This window comes from Chelmon rostratus, chromosome 10 (genome assembly GCF_017976325.1).
Source record: "Chelmon rostratus isolate fCheRos1 chromosome 10, fCheRos1.pri, whole genome shotgun sequence".
NCBI lineage: Eukaryota > Metazoa > Chordata > Actinopteri > Chaetodontiformes > Chaetodontidae > Chelmon > Chelmon rostratus.
The window spans coordinates 20,145,017-20,168,353 of record NC_055667.1 but is presented as its reverse complement, the minus strand read 5'-3'; the positions used below and the strand labels follow the sequence as shown (position 1 = coordinate 20,168,353).

Sequence of the window (23,337 nt, the reverse complement as noted above, 5' to 3'; positions counted from 1 at the left end):
CTCTCCCCCTTGCTGTCCACATAGCCTCCTGGGCACCCCCAACAGGACACTGTCAGCCTGTCCCTCCTTTGATAAGCACCTGTCAAGTTCAAACCTTGACCCGGAGTCAGCTCACCACCATCGGCTCCTCCCCGCCTCCCTCCACAGTCCCGGAGGTCTTTTTTCACCTTACTTTCGACTTTTATGGCTCCCTCTAAATCTTCTCCTTGTCTCTCTTCCCTTTATGTATCTGCACCTTCCATTTCGGAAGACATACAGCTCTTTGTCATATGCAAAGACGAACGCCATAAATTGCACGTTAACTCAAACTGTGGTGTCATATCTAAATGTCTCCCCCTTGCAAGCACACATGTCAGCTAAGGACTTGACTGATGGGGTTTGGAGGTATGCACGCTAAGATCGGTTCTGTGGGATAAAAGTTAGAAAATGAAAGTTTAACGGGGTGATGCAAACACTGTACAGAGATTTTAATGAGTCCCAGAATTTCTGTTTCTCCAGAATAATGAGAACTCAAAAGATGGAGGGAATAGCTGTGATTAGTGTCCTTGCGTAACAGTCTAGAGTAGATACCTTTTATGGAACTGGTGTAAAGCGGGGGGATTGATAGTGATCCTATCCAGATGGATCCAAATGAACGAGGTGGCGGATTTGCCATCTCTACAGTCCTGCTTCCTCACATGGCGAGAGCAGAGGAAGGCGATTTGCTTCGTGTTTGTGCTAAGGCGACCGTGACAGACCGCAGCGTGCTTATAAAAGGCCAGCTTAATTCCAACATGTAAAGCAGTGCAGTGTTGCACTACAGGTCGTGGAAAAAGAGGGAGGAAACCAAAGAGGTCAAAGTGAATTCAACAGGGAGAGAGGATGAGAGAGAGAGAGACAAAGAGAAGGCATGGAGAGAGAGAGAGAGAGAGAGAGAGAGAGCCCAGCTGGTGACTTTGGCGACTTCCTAAATTATAATGTACACCCAATTTACTCTCATTTGCTGTGAAATTAGCTGGGAAATTTGTTTAGATCTTTTCCCCTGAGAAGATGGGAGGGAAGGGGCTGTTGGAGTACGAGGGTTGGAGGGAGGTGCTAAATTACACCGACACTCTCACTTTAATGCGTAAGGACATTGCACGTGTGATCACGAGCGGAAACACATGTTCTCCTCATCTAAAAGCTTTTCTCTTCGCAGCGTCAATACGCTGCAGAGTGTGCTTAATAGATTACCTGTAAGTTTGAAAGTGCAGTCACTGCTACTGTCAAGCTGACAGCGGGACTGAGGAAAGGTCTGCTGGTCATTTAAAGGTTGGTTTACATTTAAAACCCAGAGAGGCTCAGTGCAGAGAAAGAACACTGCAGGTGGACATAATGCTGTGTCAGGTGTTTGGGCTCGAGCCAGCTGCTCTCTTTATTCTCCCCCTTCCCTCCATCTCTCCTCTTCTCCCTCTCTCTTGCCGCTGTGTGTGTGTGTGTGTGTGGGTGTGTGTGCGCACCTGCATGTATGTGCTCATGCAACCTACAGAATGCACACACTTCTGATTACCCCAGAGGCTATTGCTCCCTATTAACCTTACCCTCCTTACTCAGAGTTCTCCTCTGGCTCATAAACTTCGCACAGTAAGACTTTGAGAGATGGGGGATGCCAAAATATAGAACCCTTGTTGAACTCTGACCCCTGACTACCGACATGGAACCTGTCCAAGAGGCTTTTTAGCCTGCTATTAGTGCATATGGAGGGATTTCTGCCAGAGTTGTGCTCCCTCTTCAGCGAGCCAGACTTCAATCAGAGGATACTTTTCTGGGTCTAGCGACAGGCCGTATGTAGCGGAACTTATTCAATCAGATCCGAGTGATTTTGCACCAGGAGAAAATGAAACTAATGGCATGCTATCAAAATGTCAGAATTCGCCCAATTAGGATTCCCGTTCTGTAATCTCGTCTATTGAAACTCGCTCAGTACCTGATTGTCTGCTGCATCTGCAGTCGGTCGGGATCTGAGGCTGAGAAGGTGGTCAGGCTGGTTCCCGCGGGGACGCCCTCCTCGAAGCGGATGTGTTTTGGGTTGGTGGGGAAGTACGGTGGCTCGTTGATGTCCTGGACAGATATGGTGACCCCAGCTGTGGACTGGAGGGAGGACTGGATGCCGCTGGCCAGATGGGCCTGGTTGGACACCACCACCGTCAGCATGAAGGCCCGGTTCATCTCAAAGTCTACCGGCTGGAGGAGGGAACCACATTAACGATGTTGTGTGAGAGGAGGAAAGTTCAACTGAACTCAAGCAGTATAAAATAGTTGGCGTTCTTTCTCTTGGTTAACGGTCAAAGATAATGAAATCCAGCAAGAGGGATCAATGAAACACCATAAATCATACACATGTAAACTCACCAGTTTCACATATTTTACGACAAAATTGCACAAATGTGAGAATTCAGCTATATGGTAGGGTAGACAAAATAACATGAACACCTTTAATGCATCCAGTACAACCCTACCACAAATTACAGCCTCAAAATAGATAACAAAAAAAACCAAGAATTACCACCTCTGCGACACTGTGTGAACAGAAGTTGGACATTAAAAACTGTATTTATATGGTATTTACTGCAGCGTTATCATTGTTCTGGACTGTCTTTATTATGCTCTCCTGTAGGTGTAATTTTAGCTTTTTAAGAGGGAACAATAGGTGAACCTTTATTATTATAAAAATAAATACATTCTTTAGTTGAAACTCAAGTCTTCATGAGTGATTTACAGGCAAGGAAAATCAAAAATGCAGCCTTTTCTCATATTGAATGGTCATTATTACTACTATTATTATTACTATTACTATCATTATGACTTTTTATGAGCAAGCCATGTCAAGTATTCAAGCACAGGGGGTGATAAATGTTACGCTGATTATAGTGTTTAAAGCCCTGTCAACATTTCTCTCTCTGCCTGTGGCTTGGGAGTACGCGTTGAACCTTGTTTGTTGATGATAAAGGACATGATAAATGAACAGATGTCGTGTCAAGTGGTCCCCTGATGAATTGGACCCATATTCTCTCTGAACAACTAACCAACACACAGACACACACACACACACACACACACACACACACACAGATCCTGAGCAGAGGCAGCAGGGCTTAGACTCTTCATAGGGTGCTGTCATGGCTCTGCCTTTTGAATGTGTGTGTGTGTGTGTAATCTTCAGGGGTTTTTGCTGGCTGAGCCTAAACCAGAGTGACAGATCCGTGCTCTCTTAATGAAGACTACACGATCAGGTTCAAGTGATGACAACAACAACAACCACAACAACAAGCAAGGAAATAAAACAGAGAACAAATATGCCGCTCGCAGGTGCTGCTGGCACATTTCTAAATAGGTGGATGACGATTACTGCCACAAGGTTGGTGTCTGTGGTGTTTGATGCTGATGTTAATGATTTTGAGCACATCTGTATGTTGACAGCGGACAGCTCTGATATGAAAAAGCATTCTTAATCAGGCAGCTTGGTTGACAAGGGCACCGGAGTGGATGTGTTTGTGCGCGAGTCCGTTGGTGTTGCAGTGTGCGTGTGTGTGTGTGTGTGTGTGTGTGTGCAAGTAGCTATGAGTAAATGTAAGCACATGGGTGTGTATTGGCATGTGACCCCAGGGTGCACTGGGAAAGCATTTACAGGCAAACCACGCTCAAGGCTCTTTGATCTACAGCCAGTGGTATTCAGAGCACATGGAGGTCTAGAGTATAGCTGTAGGCTAACTAAAACACACACACACACACACACTCACACACACACCCTGAGGGAAGCCAGAGGGGTGAGAGGTCAATATCACGACTTCCATCTTTTTGCCCATGAGCCATCACATCTTACATCTCCTCTGTATCGCTTCACTCGTTCATCTCTTTCCCTTTTACTTAATTTGTTCTGCTGGACTCCGACCTCCCACCCCCTTGTCTTCTCACCTCTGCTCCCCCCTTCGCTCTCGCTCTCCATGATCTATGCACTCTGCGGTCTCTATCGAACCTCAAAAATCGCCTTACTTCTCTCCACCTCGCCACTTCCCCCATCATCTTCCGTGTTTATCGTAAGCCGCGATTTACATATCTTAATGACTCATTGGAACCGAGCGGCTCTGTTTGTGTGTTTTATGCGTGCTTGTTTGTCTACTGACTATATTACCGTGCGGCAAAATGAGAATGCGTCTCGCGAACTCCCCAGAGAGCAGCGCAAATGTGTGACACATTCTGGTTAAGACCTCAGCCCTTGTTTACAGAGGAGCCCAGGTCCCTCGCGAGGGATTGCCGCCTACCTGGGTGTCAGTGTGATCCGATGTGGTAAAAATAGGAACACAGAGGTATCCTTGGTGTGGCTTCTTGACTTCACCAGAGCGAGCTGAAGCCCCTCTGTTTACTTGTTGAGACAGTCTATTTCTCGTTTCTTCCCAGGGGCTGTCCTGTCTCTTATTTTATGATTTCCTGATAACCTCCCATGGGTCTCTATGGAGGCTCACGGCTACGCAGCTGCCTGCTGAATTTTACATCAGGGAGTGAGAGGAATGGATTATAAAAGGCAGTCATCTAGAGATAATGAAGAGAAGCAAAATGCCAATGCTCATTGCTCAGGGTGCTGTGGGAATTACAGGGAGATGTTATTGCTATTTTTTAAACATTATTGTAGGACGTGAGATGTGATTTGCAGGAGTCAGATACACGGGGAGAAAACCCCCGGGTCCTCGGGGTCAGGCAAATAAACAAGTTGTTTCTACAAGACGCATGCGACACGGTGAGCACATTTACAATGAGCCACTCGGGGAGGAACACAGGAATACAAACGCTGAAGGTCATTCAGCAGCATCTGCACACATTACTATCATGCACACAATATAAGCTGAATATCATACAGAGTTTTTCCATTTTCCCCCAAATGAGTTAAAACCCTCTGGACAACCGCCGACCGAGAGGTTGAACACTAACATAGCAGGTTGTTACAAGACACGGCTTTGTTGTCGCTGTCATTTACCACAGCAGCCAGAACATTATGAGTGTATAAAAACCGTTGCCTTTGTAATTGAGAAATCAATACCTAATTTGCTACAGTGGTCTCACCAGCCATTGTGTTTAAGTCTGCGTGTGACTGTATGAGCTGTTCCTGAAGGCTGCAGCTGCCTCCAATCTCTCATTTGGACATAAAGGGGCATATGAAAGGCAAAGACCCCTGCCTGTCCCCATTTAACTCTGTAGTCTATTATTATTGCTTGTGCTTAAAACCCAGAAGGGATCTAACAGTCTGCGCACGCACAGAGATAGATCTGTGTCTTCCACACTGACCTCTGTAGGGGCAGAGGCTGAGCACGCTCTGACAGGACGGCGCCTTACCTTCACCACGGTGACCATGCCATCGTTGGTGACGGGGTCAGTGCGGATGGTGAAGTGCCCTGACGGGTCTCCGCTGATGATCCTGTAGATGGCATTCCAGTTAGGCGAGTGTGGCTGGTCGGCGTCTATCACCGTCAAGTTGGCCACCACGACATCCACCCGGTTCTCTGGGACCTCACCGGAGAACTGCGGGGAGTAGAGTGAACGGTTACCCTGTCATCTGTTCCTTCAAAGAATCTTTATGTTGACTGGGATTCGTGTGAGTGTGGCAATTTCTACAAAAAGCCGCCAAAAGAGAGTGCCCCTCTCACTTTTCCATTTTTCTTTATGGAGCCTTTTAGGTTTTCAGGTAGAGTAAGTTTAACGATCTCAGTTTTACTGCAGCTGAGTAGTAAACAAACAGTTTCAAAATTTCCTTTTTTTTTTCTACATCCTTGATAAGCAATAATTTTTCATTCCTTTGAAAGCCGGAGTGACAGAGGAGAGGAGAATGGCTGAGCAGCAGTAGGGAGGGTTAAAACAGCTGTTTGAGCGTATATGAGTGGCTTTTAGTTGTCCCCTTGCTGTACAAACACATGTGCTTTGTCCTGATAAGCCTGATGAGGAGTGAGACGCTGTCTGTCATGTGTCTGTTATGGTGGGGATTGATCAAAGCCGTACAGGCTCAGAGGATAAAGCCCACAAAGAAGAACCAACAGCAGCGACGACTGCACCGCTACCCTGAAAAAACACGGCTGCAGCCCAACCCCTGCACAAACCACCCATCGACTCTTAACCAATCACGTGGGGTGAGAAGGTGAGCGTGCTGGTGCGTCCTCACCTCATCTGGAGGCAACAGGCATGTAGCGTCATACAGTCACCGCATCACCATGGGTAACAGGCGTGAAAGAGCCAGTGAGCTGCTTATGCGAGTGTAGGATATCAAAGAGCAAAGCCCCAGACCAAACACTCCGACAGACCATAATACCCTGCCTGGCACCCTTCGCATCACCCAGCAAACAGCCGACAGCAGCGGGCAGATTAGGGGGCTGCGTCAGGAGAGCTGTTCAGAGACTCAATGACATTCTTAAGACAACAGACAAGTCCGGGTGGTCCTGATGCACTGCCTGCATTGGATAAGCAGGCAGGCTGTCGTATGTTTGTGTCAGAGTGTGTGTGTGTGTGTGTGTGTGTGTGTGTGTGTGTGTGTGTGTGTGTGTCTGTGTGTGTGTGTGCGCTTGAGCGGTTTATTACTGTGGTTTGGTTCAGGGACTCCCCAATGCCAATTCAATAAAATAAAACTTCAGAGATGGCTCTTGAGCTCCTAAGGGCCCTTGAGCATCGTCTTTCTCAGCACACAGCAACAACTGAGGGCAAGAGTTAACCAGATCTGATGGAAGACTTTGAAAGGTTCGCCACCGCTCTTATTATCAATACCCCAGTTTAAGATTTATTCTCTCATTATCTCTTTATAGGGTGGGGGGAGGGGCGGGGGTTACATCAGGCGTCCAGAGCTCAAGCAATAATAGGTCTTATTAATTTTTCCCATAGGCAATCTTACATGGCGTAGCAATTTTTGAATTCCCTATACATGAAAACTCTATCATCAGTACAATCACTGCGTAAATAGACTGTGTAAATACCAACTTTAAGTGGGGCAGGAAGTCAGCTATGAGCCCCAAAGAACTTTGCATTAAGCACACTCCAATCACTGAAGCTAAATGTCATGTTATTTTAGATTGCAGGGGTGACGTGTTCAGCCCCTCTTAACTCCTCACCTCTCATTCACTCTTAACTTCGCAGCTCCGATCTGGAGCTATTGAATTCCATTGAATGCGACAAAAAAGGTTGCGGAATGCAGCTGAAATGAACATTTTCAAGGCGAAAATGGCATTTCTACACTGAGGAGTATATTTAGGAGTAAACTTTAAAATGAGAATTTAAAAGAGACCCCCCCCCCCTCCCCAGATCCCAGAGATCATACCAGTTTCTCCATTATATTCAGTTCAATTTAATGACCGTTCTATTTCTTCAAGATGCCGGCGTTTATTTTTGTGACAGTGAGCTTTCACATGTGGCAGCGCTGTTGTCAATAATGGATTGTGATTCAACATTTGTGATTTTGAAAAGAGAGCATTTCAATCTCTCTTTGTAAAACCTTGCGGTTGTTCTCTTTCTTTCACTCTCAATGATTTATTAGCTGAATGCTGCTTTGACTCTGACTCTTTCTCGTATTGATTTTGGTGGTGTGCGGCACTGGGGTTTGTTTCAACAGCGAATGGTTGCGTGACTGCGGTGTCTTTCAGCAGGGGCTCAGATTTTCTCTGATTTTCTTTCTATGATACTGTATCTAGTCCTCAGCTGCTGGACTAAAGGGAAGGAGGCGGGAGCTCCTTGATTGTGATTGTCACAGAGCGCAGTTGACTTTCTCACAGCACTTTCTCACAAACACCTCTTGCCCACACCCTCATCGTTCTGTCACTATTTTGGCAGCAAGGAAAACACTAAAGGAGGCAAGGGGAGGAGAGGAGAGGTGACAGGGAACTTCATCATAGGAACTTTGTGAGGATATTAAAGGAAGCGCTGCAGTAAATCCTGCACAGATACCCTTGATTGCAAGTCTTTCTGCGAATGACTACAAATCATCCCATACCATGTGAGATACAGCTTGTTGTTGCAGTGCCGTATATATGAACAAACAAAGAGATGAGTAACTTTTTTTCATTCTGTCCCTGTCTGCATCACAGAAATAATGCAAAGCATGTGTGCAGGTCTGAACGAGCACCCAGAGCCTTCACATTCATACACATGCATCACCCTTTGCAGCCTTGAAAAATGGGGCAGCCTCTGATGGGCATGATGAAATATTAATCATCAACATTAAAGACAAATTCCCCCAAACTTTATATTTCTGGGACACATTGAAAGATCTATGGGGTTTATTGCAAACACTAAATATTTGCATAATGGCCTGCATTCTCAACAAAATGGCTTTTATGTTATCCCACCACTAAAACGGGTGATTTATGAAGGGAGTGGGTAAAAGCGCTCTGCTCATCGTGGCTCCAAAACCTCCACTAAAGTTTATCATCAATATCCATGATAGTATTAACTTCTCTCTGTGGCGATGATGGAAATGCACTTAAACACGGTGGAATACAGTTAGAGAACGTGAATGTATTACCGGCCACTGTCATCAATACGCCGCCATCAAGAGAGAAGAGAGGAGAATCTTAAATCAGATGGGGATGCGGAGTCAGGAACGGCCTCTGATTTACAACTGGGCACGTCTATGCTTTATCACTGCTGCTGTGGAAAATAGCTCCTGTGACCAAATAATCCTTCATTCTTTCTCCTCTCCCCATCATTCTCTCATCACTTTTCCCTGTCTTCATTTTTCATCTTGGAGTCTCCGCGGTGGTCCACTCATCAGCTCCTCTTCCCTCTTTGTTCTCCTTTTGCTCACCATCTCCTCTGTGTGTATTTTTTTTCGTCCTCTGGCCTCTCTTTCTACGTCTCCTGCTGCGTGTGATGTTGCAGCTCTCTGATGAGCTCTATGGCTGACACATGCTTACCGGCAGCGCCAACTCATCATCACAGGGTCTTAATAGCCCCCAGGGCAAATGCTAATGCTAGCTCCTCTGCTACCACCTCAAAGAGCCGAGCCTACTGTACTGCTGATAGCGCCTCCCTGCAGATGCAGAGCTAAGCACCTTATCTACCCAGCAGGCCCGTGCTCTCATCACTACTGATAGGAAAGCACACATGCTGAATAATTCTGACACCTGAAGCCATACTGACACCTGGAAAGCTGTTCCACCATAACATGGACTTAGACGCGCTGACTCCACTTTTGACCATCCTCTCTAAACAAATGCACGTCTCTGCAACATTTAGTGGCACTGAGAAACGACCAGAGTTAAGATAAAGTTAATCATTTGGTGATGATGCTGCCCAGTTGCACCACACTGATGCCTTACATGCAGAACATTACTGTGGAGTTTTAATTTTTACCTCACTCTCAATAATGACCTTCAGTAATGTAATCATCATTCTAAATATCACTATCACGACAACAATCATTAACGATTTGCTGGCTCCAGTTTCCTTGCTGATGAATGTCAATGATATGGATTACTTTTTCCTCGTGTTTGTTTGTGTGTGTGTGTAGTTTGTACACTTTGCACTTCATACTTCATAACCCTCCCTCGCTGTCCTTGTGTAAATCTTCCGCTGTTATGACGAAACACACTGCTGTAGTCATTCCCTTCCTCCTTTCCCCCCTTATTCATCCTCCCTTTCATCTCTTCCTCCCTCCCTTCTTCCATGTCTGCCTCTCTCTCGCCTTTTCGGCTTCTATTACTCATTATTTCCGCCCTCTTCTGCGAAACCGAAACCCTCTCCTCCTTCAAACAGTTACGCTTTCCCCACTCCCTTATTTACAGCAACTCACAGTTCTGGAGGTCAGCATGGGAGGGTTGTCGTTGATGTCCGTGACAGTGATGATGGCGGTGGCTGTGTTTGAAAGGCCAAAGTTCAGGTTGCCTTCCATGTCCGTGGCCTGCACGATGATGGTGTACTGGGACACTTTCTGTAAAAGGGAGAAACAGAAAGCAAAAACAGAGTGTGCGGTTATTTGTCTGCAAAGAGCTCTGTCTTCCTTGAGTCTACAGCTACAGACTGTGACTCCCAGAGGAACAAAAAGCTGAGCCTTATTCTGTTCTATAGCAGCTGCCCATGGTCTTATTCGAAACACATATTCACAAGGGTGAAGTCTTTCATTCGAATGAGTCGAGACCTCCAGAGTTGAATGCTTCCAGACTTTACACCATCTGAAGGCTGCGCTGCGGAGCCTTCCCATCGGGGGCATTGCTCATTCAGAGCCACTGACGGACAGATGTGAAGACAATGATCCAACTGACAGAGATTAATTGACTATCTATGCAGCAATAAAATGAGGGAATGATAAATGCTGTTTCATGTTTGGAAAAGACACAGTATCACTGGACTGGGAGCTGAAATACGATTCTCTTATTGGTGTTTTTGTACTCGGGTGCATTTGTGTGCTTCTAGCCGTGCAGCTCGATTCCCACCCTCCACTCCTCCCTCTCTTCGCCGGCATCCTCTCCCTCTTCTTCAGTCCCAGGGTGCAGTTAATGGGCTGCAGGAAGGATGGAGCCCCGGAGCCGACTGTCTGGATAATGCGTCCCGTCACTGAGATTCCCAATTACATTCCCAGTGTCTCTCTCACCTGCTAATTACCGAGTAAATATCCCAATTAGGCCAGGACGCCACATCAGGAGGATTAGACAGCTCCCCTCAGTTCCTCTCATCGTGATGCTAGACGAGATGCTGAACTCCAACCCTGTACACACACTCTCATTAACACCCGTACGTACACACAAACACACATGAACGCACACACACCTCTCTTTCTCCATATCTTGTTTGGAGGCAGCGCTTGCCTGACTGTCCCATCAGCCAGTGTACAGCGTGTACACAACACACTCACTAATTAGACAAGGGAGTAATTATGTAGAGCTCCTCTGAACCTCTCAGTGTTGCAACAACACAGCAGCATACCCAGCTTCCTCTAAAGGACTGAGGTCTGTTACTGTCAACAAGCTCTTAAAAGTCCACTGCAGACCAGTGGAAACCTTTAGAAGAGAATCAGTATGGGAGTTTCTAAAGTAGAGGAAGAAGACATTTCAAAAGTAAAGAACAGAGGAGAGGATAAGAGGCAGCAGGGGATGCAGCTGAGGCACAAGGGAGGAGGACTACCAAAAATAGATGCTGTTTTTTTTTCCTTTCTTTGCTTTTTTTTTGTAGCACCTAACACCTTCAACACCCCAGCCCAAGAATGGAAGGCAGATGCAGAAACTTTCAAAGTTTCAAAAGGGCCAAAGCGCCGACTAAAAATGGACCAGGGAAGCACCGCAGTGTGCTGTGTAGCATCTTCCTGTGAAGTTCATGTACAGTACATAACAAACTGATTTTTTTTTCCTGCAAGGTTGAAGACTTCTTATCTGCTCTCGGATAGGAAAAAAAAGAAGTTCGTATTTGTATGCCACAGGAACAGTGTATGTGTGCATGCATGATTGTATCCATAAAATGTATGCATGAATTCATGTGATGAGAGCACATAATGTAGAGATATGCATGCATGCATGTGCTTGTGCTCATGTCTGTGCACATGCAGCATGTGTGCGTACGCTCCTGTCTTTGTGAGGACTGATGCAGGTTTCACGCCCTTGGAGTGAAGGCATTTTTTGTAAAGTGAGAACATCTTGGCTGGCCCTCATTTCTACAAAAGGACGTTTGAATGTTAAGACTTGGTTTTAAGGTTAAAGTAAGAACTAGTTTGAAGTTCGGATGTTAGTCGAGGTGATTCAACCTGCAATAACTGACTTTTTTGGCCACTTGGTGGCAGCAGAAACAAGTTGTGAACAAAATATGACATATCATCGAATTTAAAACTTCTCTTGTTCAACATTAAAAGACAAAAAACATGTTTTGCATTTTGTTGTTCATGAAACAAAGCCAATTTTTTCATGCATTTTAAAACCAGCATTGTTTACATCCTTGATTACTTGCTAGCAGTCTTCTTCTTCCCTGTCTTTGTTGGCACAGCATGTGTTGGCAGCTTGTCGTACTGCCACCTATTGATCAGTGGAATAGTGTGAAACTATTGGCAGGACTGTGAATCGCATCTCCTGTACACGTGCGTCCTCCTTTGCACACACAAGATAAATAAAACAGGCATACACTCATGGAAGAACAGCTCCATAGCACAACTACGTGTGGAAAAACTACACAGGAAACCTTTGAGTTGATCTGGGGAACTTTAAAGCACACAGTCTATTTACAAATACAGCAGATATGGAGCAACATTAGTATGCATCTTTAGTCTTGTTTGTGGACACCTGTCAAGTGTTAAGTCCAATATTCACTCTCTTTCAGCTCTGTTTTTGGTACCAGCTCCTGAGGGAAATATCTGTCTGTTTAGCTGCTAAATGCACCACTATGTTCACCAGCCAGATGCTAACTGTGTCTGTCTGCCGTTTGGTGCTGAGCAGGTAGAGCTTTTTCACTGGAAACAGCTGCGTGCTGTGGCCAAAAACAAATCAATGAGAGTCTGACCGCTGTCCAAAACCCAAAGATATTGCATTTACAATGATAGACTGTAACACAGAGAAAAGCAGACAACCCTCACAGATTTTTTTTTATCAACTTATCAATTAATCAGCTAATTAAAATGCAATTTTCTTGATCCAGATAAGATATCCCGATACAGACTGCATGCTAACAGCATGTTATGGGATCTATATTATTTATCACTACTGAGATGCCTTTAAGAAAGGCTGTTAATCCAGATCTGCTCCAGTGGAACAGATCACGCTGAGGCTGTACTGGGCATCTTCCAGGACTGGGAGCTGGGAGCTGTCAGTGATACTATCCAGGATAAGTATAGGTGGAAAGAAGCTGGGCTAGGAAAGAATTATATCAAAATGGGTCTTCATTCATATGTATAACAGTACAAACATTGTGTGTGTGTGTGTATAGTGGGGGTGACTGGCTGGATCAGCAGTATGTAGAAAGTAAAAATAAGCAATAGTGATTCAGCTGAGACATTTTTACTTCATGTTCCCCTCATACTGTACCCGTCTCTCTCCCTCTGGCTCCCTCATGTCTCATCCTGCTTCTCAGTCTCCATCACCCTCTCTTCACTGCCAAATTCACACTCACTTCCTCCCAACTCGCTGTAATACCCCGTCTGCCCAGCTCTGTTTTTGTTCTCGTGCTCCCTTCAGTTTTTCTTTCCCCCCCCCCCCCCCAATTGCCTGTGTTTTATCGAGTGTAGATGTGATTATATGGGCTTTTGTGTTTGTCTGACAGGTGTCAAGGGCATTCTATCTCAGATATTTCTGCTCTATCTTCACCACACAAACACATGCACGCAGACAAACGCGAACACATACACACAGGCGCAGACTCACACACAACACAAGGTGAGCAGCCCATTGCAGCGTGATGTGTTGTTAATAGGTCTGTCAGCGGTGACAGTTTGGGAGGATGATCTGTCTTGGAGATTTCTTTGCAGAGTTGTCACTGGCACATCCGTGTCGCGAGAATAAACACATTTGGATCTTGTCTCAACTTTTATAGCTCCATAAACAAGGTGACCGCAGAAGAAGGCAATTTACTGTAAAAAAAAAAGATGAGCTGGTGTGTGTGGTGACAAATGGCTAAAAAACATTTGTATGCCACATCTCAGCGTGTCATCAGAGTAAACAATGCTGTTACGAGCTGGGCTCCATAAACAAAGATACAGGTGCATCATCTGGCCATGCATAGTTCATTCAGACTATGTGGACGCTACTCAAATGATGACAGATTTCAGTGACTAAGTGATCATTATATCACATGTTCATTGTTTAATTTTGCATGATTTGTATCTCTGTCAAACATGAAAAGCTTTTTGAGAATGCTTCGAGATCGAGAAGACCAACCTCTCGGTCGAGACCAGGCGCCACCGTCACAATGTCTCCCGTCTCGCTGTTGATGGTGAACATGTTGGGGATGGGGCTGTGCGGCGTCTGCGACAGGATTCGATAGCGCACCATTCCGTTGGCGGTGGTGTTGTCGTCAGCGTCGAACGCCGACAGGTGCATCACATACGTTCCTAATGAGGGGAAGAATATTGTCAGCGTATATGTCCAAGCATGCTATACCAGAAAATAAAAAGTCAACTTCAATTCCCATTAAAAATAATATGGAAGAGAGATTTCAAGAAAAAAGAAGGATTTCTTCATTTGTGCTAGAGCAAGACTCAGTTACTGTTGAAGGATGGAATAATCCCCCTTTTAGAAAAGAAAAGTTACATTTCTAAGCAGTAAAACACACCCTTCCTCGACTCAAAACTCTCAGGGGTTTTGCTACTGCAGCCTGGTCTGGTCTGGTCTGATCAGTAGCTTATGTAGCTAATCTCTATGGTTGCACTGTGTTTCAGCATATAAACGTTATATCACACAAAAGTAAAACAAATCAACCGACTGAAGAGCATTTTGCAAAATGCAGGGAAATTCAGTGTATCATTATCCTGTAATTACCTTTTGTGCCCATAGCGGCCGCTGTTCAGCAAAAGCTACACATGCTCACTTAAATTTTTATAATTGTTCCCCCAAAATAAATTATTCATTTTGTAACCGTGATTATTTTGTACTGTTGTGTCCTTCATTGAAGAGTTTAAAGTGAAACAAAAGGAGGCAAAAGCTACAAAATGCTGTGCACACAATACTCTGCTTAATCAACCATCCTACAAACAGATTTTAATAACATGCAGTATAGGTAATAATCACACCTGATATTGGGACAAGTGCACATAAACATGGCTAATAACCCACTTACACAACATAACAGCCTGATAACACAACAATGAAGTTAATTGAACTCTGTGGATTTATGCCAGCGGAGCAATGTTGGACACCTGTTCTGTAAATAACAACCGCGAGCACAGATATACAGCACGTGCAGATCAGAACTGTGATCAGTTTTTATGGCCACATAACTCACATCATATTTTGCTGGATACACTGAGCAAGCTGCAAATACAAAGTGCACCATATCTTATTAAAATGGAAGGCTCTTGCACGGCCAACCAGTGCATTTTGACGACAGATATTGCACAGCCTTTATCACATTATTTTGATACTGTTAGATAAAAATAAGCCAATAAACCACCTAGATGTTTGAGAAGCCTTGCTCACACTGATCTAAAATCGTTGAAAACCTGTTTTGTAAATAAAAATCACGCCGACTACAAGCACAAGTGAGCACAGACGTAAAGTATATAGAGAGAATAAGCCACTCTCCCTCCATGAATGCACCACTTGTTTGCTGCCTCCACACACTCATATAACTCTGTGGGATCGCTGCCTGTCACCCAATCTCTCCATCTCGCTCCCTCTTGCGTTCCCTGTCTCGCCGCCGATTCTAATTGCCAGAGATAGTGATATCATGCCAGCGACAGCCCCTGTCCGAGGATAATTGTAACCGCAGCTCCCATTTCAAACTTCATTACATTTCAAAGCAACATTTGTCAATGACTCGACCAGAGGGAGCACTCTAAAGGCCTCTCAGCGAGACGAGGGGGGGGAGAAGGCGGCAGGAACAGAGGAAGAGAGAAACTGAGGACGGACTCCATATTTGGTTTGATTCCAAGTGGAGTGACTATCAGTCCTCCACCCATCACTTTCTTCTGGAGATGGAGGGATACAGAGGAGGAGATGAAGAATCACAATGTGTCACACATCGCCGGGGTAATTTCATTAAGCTGCACTCTTAGGGGGTTTAATGTGGACCCTTTGTACGGGCGTCCTAAGCTGTGCCTGACAGGATTAGGTCCCCATAATGACTCTTTAATTTGCAAACTAATTCAAGTCTGTAATTGGCCTTCCATTGAAACCACTGGAGCTCTAAATTCTAAAACTCTCTTTTTTTTATGATTATTGTTCAGCTGAATGTCATGCATGCCACAGAGACTTGTCTGCTGTGTGGGGCAAGGCTGAGGGGGAGGGGATGGCAGCAGGGAAAAATCAGGGAAAGAAAGAAAGGAAGAAAGAAAGAAAGAAAAGGAAATGAGCACCTGGACACCTCTTGAGATCACCTCTGGCATAATAAACTCGGGCTCGCGCTCACACACACATGCATGCACAGAGAGAGCTCATCTCCGTGATTCCTCCGCTCTGAGGTTAGATATAAAATGACCCAGTGGTGCTACAGCGTGGCACATTTAATCCTCAATCTCCTCTCCAGCCTGAGCACCCTCTTTGGTTTATGGCCACTGCTGCAGCTGGCTAAATGAAAAGCCACTGTAGGAGACAGATTCTCCGTCTGTCTGCTAAATCAAGGGGAATGGAAAATTCTCTGTTGCGTCAAAGATTCACTGGTGTAGTCAAACTTTTAATGACACCAATCTCTCCTGATACACCAGCCGCTCTTCCACTGTCCACCCATATCCAAACTACTCAACCTTCCACACATGCCTTGATCTTTTTTTTTTTTTAAATACTCATGTAGTTGCTCCTGCTTCACACTTCACTTCTTTTCGCCCATCGTTCCATCCAACCATCCACCCATCTGTGTGTCATTACCTGGTTTAGAGCCCTCATCCACAGATCCGTTGTAAACCTGGTTTTTGAACTCGGGTCTGTTGTCATTCATGTCGATGACGAAGATGTACAGGTCAATGGGGTTCTCGACCTGGTTCCCGTTCATGTCCACGGCATGAGCTCGCAACTGGGGGACACAAAAGCACAAGAGGTTGGATTATTATTCAGGGCAAGCAGCAGTGAACTGGTAAATCTGTGTGCTTGTATTGGTCTTATGGAGAAAACAAGGTGGTATAAAATATTTTTTATGGAATGAACAGGGGCCTAAGATGATTGGTCCTCATTTGTTGATCTACTAATTTGAGAATTAATAAGGGGATCGTTTGCCTCACAATAGAGTGATACCATTCTTGGTTTTGGGGGTTGGCCTCACTCAGGGGATAAATACTTGAACCTAACACCATTGCATTGGACTAGAGCTGTCCTATCTAGTCTGGTTGCGCATGAACTGATCAAGCCTGCTCGGATGAGAGGCGAAACGTCTTCTAAGACAAACTGACGAGGTCCAGTTGCGAACGATTGACTGCCCTAAAGCTTACAATGACCTGGATGAATGAGAATATTCACAGGCATAATTTGAGTCATCTTCAACTATTACGCTAAGTTTGCATAAATACGTTTTAGGAGCAGTGGCAAGTTCATGTTGGGAATTTTTTACCCCGGGTCAGGCCTGATAGGAACATTCTGCAGACACTCAGGGAGGAATAAATGCCTCAGTGTCCTCTGCATGTGTGTTGTGGAAAATGCTGTATATCAATAAGCGTATAAACGGATTAACAGGTGAAATTAATTTGATCATTTTAACGAAAGGACATTACAGTTGAACATCAGTCACAGCTAAAGCATCAAAGGAAGGTGTTCCTGAGAGAAGAGCGGATTTCTGGGGACTAAAACTTTATTTCAGAGTACTTTTGTCTAGTTCAGTTTAAAGTATTTATTTCGTTTCATTTGAAATGTTATATTTGTTTTATGTATCAGTGAAGTCAGAGAGTTATTAATAATACAAAAGATTACACCACATTTCTCATTGTTTTGTCAGACATAAAAAGGTGAGTTTCATTCTAAACAAACCTACACCGACATGCGCATCGACTGATTTTATTGCCTAAATTTTAACAGTTGTTGGCATGTTGGAGTATCTTTTCTTTCTTGATATCACTCGACGCCCTCGTCCTCTCAGCGCATTCCCATCTGTCTCCGCTCAGGAGTGGACAAAAGAAAGGGAGAAACAACATAAATAAAACACCAACAAACAGAGAGCACTTGGGTTTTTTTTTTTTTTTTACCCTTCAAGGTGACTACTTTCACAGCACCCCTAAAGCCAAACACTGCACTCTTTTGTGAATTTGGCATTCAGGCCTGCTCATGAACAGGGGCGCTGATAAAATCTGCATTATTGAATTAAACAGTGGAAAACTTTCAAAAAGATTTCCTAAACCTACACGACAACATTAACTCGGGTCAGACGTGGAATTTGGGGTGAAGAAACATCTTATTTTATTGGCTCTGTTGTTAAAGGCAAGGTGTCTGTTTCAGGATCACTGCGTCGGATCCCAGGCCAACATTCTGTCTGGTTTTGTTTGAAAGAGAGTCCTGAAATCTCTTTACTTCCCTCTGACTCCACAAACACAGTCAGCCCATCTCAAATTCAACTCAGCTGTGCTCAGATCAATGGAATCACCAACGAGGATTTCTCCCAAACTTTGGACATGCTGTAAAATGTGTCCTGACTGCTTTTTCTCGTATGAAGTCTGGAGGAAAGAAGAAAAAAAAAAAAGAACTGAATGAACGAGAGCGAGGAAAAATAACCGAGTTATCAGGGAAATGTTGAGTTTAAATAAATTCTCGTGGTTTGTTTTTGCACTCCATACTTGAAGGTCAAACTAACAGACTCAAGTGGCATTTCAAAATGAATTCCTCGGATCGCTCTAAAGCTGTTTTGATTCGCTTCACCCTACCTGGGAATGTTTATATCCCTGAACATGACTTATTCAGTGATATTCCTGTCAGCTGGAAGCAACCAGGGATGTTAAGTTTATATCATACAATGGGAAAAAAAAAGAAAAAAAAAAGAAACAGAATTCAGCTCCTAACAACATAGGCTGGTAAATATTTATCCTGTTCAAATGTCAGCAATCGATTTCAGGCGAAGGACCTTTCACCTTATTTGGTGTTCGTCTAAAAGAAGGGGAAAGGAAAGCTGGCTAGATCGGAAGGGGGCTGGGGGGGAAATGAAAGCATGGTCGGTTAGAGAAAGAGATTAAAAGTTATAACATGAGCGGAGTATTTTTGCCCATCATGTATGGAGAATTGTGGGAGTGGGACTCTTTCCATCTGAGCACGCCTGATGGGAAAAACGCTGCCCGGCCGGTGCGAGAGCATGAGAGCCAGATAAGTGAAACAGCCTGCAGGCTCGTTGTGGCAGGAAATAGAATCAGCAGCATTCTACATCGGCTTCTCCTCCTCAGAGAAGACCCTCTCCACCGCCTGCTTCCGCTCCGCACCCCCACCAAAATTGGGTCTTCGGGTCCCCCTCAGGTTAATTTGACTTTTCCACTGCATTGTCTGATCTGTCCCGCGCCCGGTATCCGTGCGCTGCCATCGCATGTCGCATCTCGCCGTCCTGTAACAGGCTAGGAGCCAGGCCCTTTATCTCTCCCCACCCTGGTCCCTCCGCCCCTCTCATGCGTGCACCCACACCCTAATTCAATAACAGCAGGAGTCAGAGATTACCGCCATGATTAAAGAAGGCAAAATGTAATTCCGGGTCCACATTAAAGTTATTATCTTGAAAGGCAGGGGGAGAAAACAGAGCGTACCAGGCAGCGCTCGGCATTTGGCAAAGAGGCAGCATCCTGATAGAGATAACAGCAGACCCAGAAGCTCCAAGGATTTTTTCCTCATAAGAATGCATCTTGTTGCATGGCTGGTTTTGAATTTCAGAGTGCTCATTCTTTTGAAATAAAAAGAACTAGACCGTAACTTTGTTCTGTCCTTGCATGAAATATGAGGTAAACAAAAGAAAGAGCACAAAGTCAAATTCTAACTTTCTGCGTGTTGTTGCTTTCCAGGAGGATGCTGCTTGGTAAATAAAACCCTGCCTGTCTCGGACTCAGAATGTTCATGTTTTATACAATACCGTTTAATTGCTTTCCTGTTGCTCTAACATCTAGCATCTTGTGTGAGAGGCCTTTAATTGAAGTGCACCACCTTTCTCCATCTGTTTACACGCACATCTCTACCCTGTCTCATCTGGTTTCCCCCTGCACTTTGTATTCCACTCCAACTAACACTTTTCCTCCACAACAAACATGGAGTTTAACTTAAACAGCCTTTAGCAAGCCTCCGCCTTTCTTAACAAATCACCTCATTGATTGGAGTTTGTCCTGGGTGTAAATCTGTTCAGCTCCCACTAAAGCTCACAAGAACTGTAAGTCAGACTAGATTCCCATATAAATACAAGGATAGCAGCAGGTACAGAGACACAGACAACCAGAGACAGGAACTATAAGCGATGAACCCAGCGTTGTTGCTCACTATATCAAAGCCTTCGGGCTTTTTTCTCTTTTCACAGCATCAGGTTTACAAGCCTTAACAGCAATACAACAAGTTCGTACTTTTCTTATTTTAAATGCACTTTTACAGACTGTTTGACCTTTTCATGTCTAGACCAACATGCACAGCAGAAAGGCGAGAGGAGAGGCGCGGGTGGAAGGTTCCCTCAAATGAGGTACCGCAGAGACAGGTGTTGGTATTTGATAAAGATTTTGTTTTAGAGGAGCACAGCATGGACGAAACAAAGATGTACATCCATGGTGCACTGGGCCAAGACCACCTTTACTTTACTGTTTATGTACACACATGAACGCTGGAGGTCAGCTGGCGTTCTCAAGGGCATATTTACAGTTGCAAAAAGAATATTACATACAAGTATGATTATTTTCTTTAATTGGAGATGGATACCATTTCCTCATGCCTGTACGCTAAATATAAAGCTAGAGCCGGGAGATGATTGGCTCAGTTTTGCATTAAGGTTGGAGGTAGAGGGAAAGAGCTAGCCCAGCTCAGCCCAGGGGTTAAAAGATCTGCATAACAGCACCTCTAAATCTGAGGTGAAATTAATTTCATGGGATACAAGGTGTTAATTTGTGTCATTTTTAGGTGCTGGTGCAGAATCTTTATACTTTCAACAGAGCCAGGCTAGCTGTTTCCCCCTGATTCCAGTCTTTATGCTAAGCTAAGCTTACATCTGCTGGGTGTAGCTTCATATTTATCTTACAGACATAGAGTAGAGTGAATCCTCTCATCTAACTCTCAACAAGAAAGCAAATAAGCCCATTTTCCAAAATGTCACATGAGAATGATACTGATATTTTCATCTCACTGTCAGAAATAAGGTAAATAAGAGTGCACTCGAGAATGTTGACGAATTAACATATTCTCACTCATCCAGGATTTATTTTCTGACTAAGACTCTCACAAATCGTCTTCTCATCACGTGCCACTGTTACTGGCACGTCAGTTTAAAAGCCATGACAAAATGAGACTAATTGACATGATTAATTATGACATTTTCTTATGCTTGGCTCCATCCATTTAAGTGTCGCAGGTAGTGCTAATGCTGATTTTTTTATTTTTTTTAAGTTGAACAAATATAGATTAAAATAATGAAAGAATAATCCAATCTAAAACTTAATGTCTGTTATTGCGTGCACAGTTTTTAATTAGCTTTCACACTGTTCACTCAGAATGGCACAAACATTTATTAATGCTACTGACTGTCCGATAATAACAAGAAAACAAACCAATGTATATATGAGATGTTTGCAGGTTTCATTTCAAAGGTCATATCTGTTCTGTGTGTGTGTGTGTGTGTGTGTGTGTGTGTGTGCGTGTGCGTGTGCGCAAGGAACACACTCTCACATGGTAAGACGAGCGATGCTCTCGATCAAGAGGTTTGGTGACGAACATCTTTCCGAGCACGGGGTCGATGCTGAACACCTCGTTGGGTGGCTGATCTGCTCCCACGCCTGTGATGCTGTACCGGATCGAGATGTCCTGGTCCTGGTCTGAGCGAATCTGCATCACAGCAAACAAAGTGGAACGCTCAATCAGTCAGTCAGTCAAGTATCTCGTACGTTTTTTTTTCCCTCTATTCCCTCTCTCGCTCTGAGGAAACTCAAACACAGTTATCATGGCCAGCCTAGTGCCTGTGCAGCTTGTGCCGTGGGGTGTTTATTATTCGAGGACCAGTTTGTGATATACAGCCCCGGAGTTTAATAATTTTGTCCTTACACAATCTCAGGAACCTGATATTGCATATTATTCACTGGAAACATCCACAAGCGCGCGCACACACACAAACACACTTGGGGCACACACACATATTCATCACAATTTGGCATTTCTAGCTACCACATATTCAAGGATTCCATTAGTGCTGCCGCAGGGAGCGCTATGCATTCTGTTCGGAAGAATTGGACAGCTTCAAAAAAGAAATTTTAATTCAATATTCTAGGGGCGGGGGGAATGAAATCAACATATCTTTACTGTTAACTTTGACAGTCAGGTAGTGATTTATTAAGATTTGCTGGCGCCAAACTGTGGTTACAGGCAGGCTGTGAACAAAAATGACAATTAGACGGGAAAGTGAAAATATGAGGTTGTAATTGTTGTGCAATTAGGTGAGCAACAACAGGAAACATAATGATAACAACATTTTAAAGAGGCAAAAATGGGCCAGAGGAAAATAACATTCTCCAATCCAGGGGTGCACAGAAGAAGAGAATTATTCAATAACTGTGGGAGATGGGGGGCAGGATGTTCTTCGAGAAATAGGCCTGTATTTTGGTTCTGCTTTCCATGCCGGATAGATAGTTAATAGGTGCATTAAGTGCGCTGCTAGGCCTGTGATTTGGACTGAAGTGCTGTGTAATTGGGAATCATTTGGAGGAGTTTTTCAATTTAGAGCCCAAATAGAGTCCAAACCTCCAAGCATCCCATCTCTGCCCATTAACTACATGACAACCCGTGAACATCAGCCGGTGTATCAAAATGACTCACACACACACAAGGCCGGAAAACACACACACACACGCACAAGAATGGCCAACCTTTTTCTTCTAATCAATGACTATTTCATTGGAGGGCCTGAGTGCATCAGACCAGTAAGGCTGTCCAAAGTTGTCTCCATCTTTCACCACTTGAGGAACCAATTTAGCCACACTTTTGACACACCGGGAATTCTGCCCTGCTGAGAAAATAGCTGGAACAACTAACAAGGACAAGGAACGGACATACAGTATTAGACAGGTGTCATCCCGACTCTTCCTGCTGGTGGAATAAAAATCTGTCACCATTACTGACACTGACACCTCCTTCTCCTTCCCTTCACCAGCATCCACATTACCATCAGCCTTCTCTTACAAAGATCTGGTCGAGGTGTGTCTTTCTAATCGAACGAATGCTGATCACTTACAGACGCCGTCCCCCATAAGAATGCAAGTGGAGCTGTCACAACATCCCGCTAATGCTATTTGTGCATGTTTGTATGTGTGTTTTCTTTGGGGAATTGGGGGAGGAGAACGTCAGAATGCTCTGCACATATCTCTGCGAATTGCTGCTGACAGCTATGATAATTAACGAGCTGCAGGCATCGAATGCCATTACTTCAAAGAAACCCTACCCGTTAAACGCCAGCAAACTAACGAACATCCAGCTAGCAACTCAGCTGAACTCACAATGTACCGCCATTACCCTCCTCTACAGGCAAAGCAAAGAGACTGCAGCACACTAACTCCATCTACCTCTCCTGTCGCATTAGAAAATACAAGCAATTATT

General features: G+C 44.4%; 1 protein-coding gene across 1 annotated transcript in view; it reads right to left on the bottom strand.

Moving 5' to 3' along the window:
* LOC121613245 (cadherin-4-like) overlaps positions 1–23,337 on the bottom strand; it is a 231,842-nt gene that overhangs the window by 18,159 nt on the left and 190,346 nt on the right. The window contains exons 6-11 of the mRNA XM_041946572.1: positions 21,420–21,575; positions 16,479–16,623; positions 13,836–14,008; positions 9,779–9,916; positions 5,347–5,532; positions 1,946–2,202 (exon numbers count right to left, since the gene is read on the bottom strand). Coding sequence (XP_041802506.1) covers positions 1,946–2,202; positions 5,347–5,532; positions 9,779–9,916; positions 13,836–14,008; positions 16,479–16,623; positions 21,420–21,575 — 1,055 coding nt within the window. The remainder of the gene's footprint in view (positions 1–1,945; positions 2,203–5,346; positions 5,533–9,778; positions 9,917–13,835; positions 14,009–16,478; positions 16,624–21,419; positions 21,576–23,337) is intronic.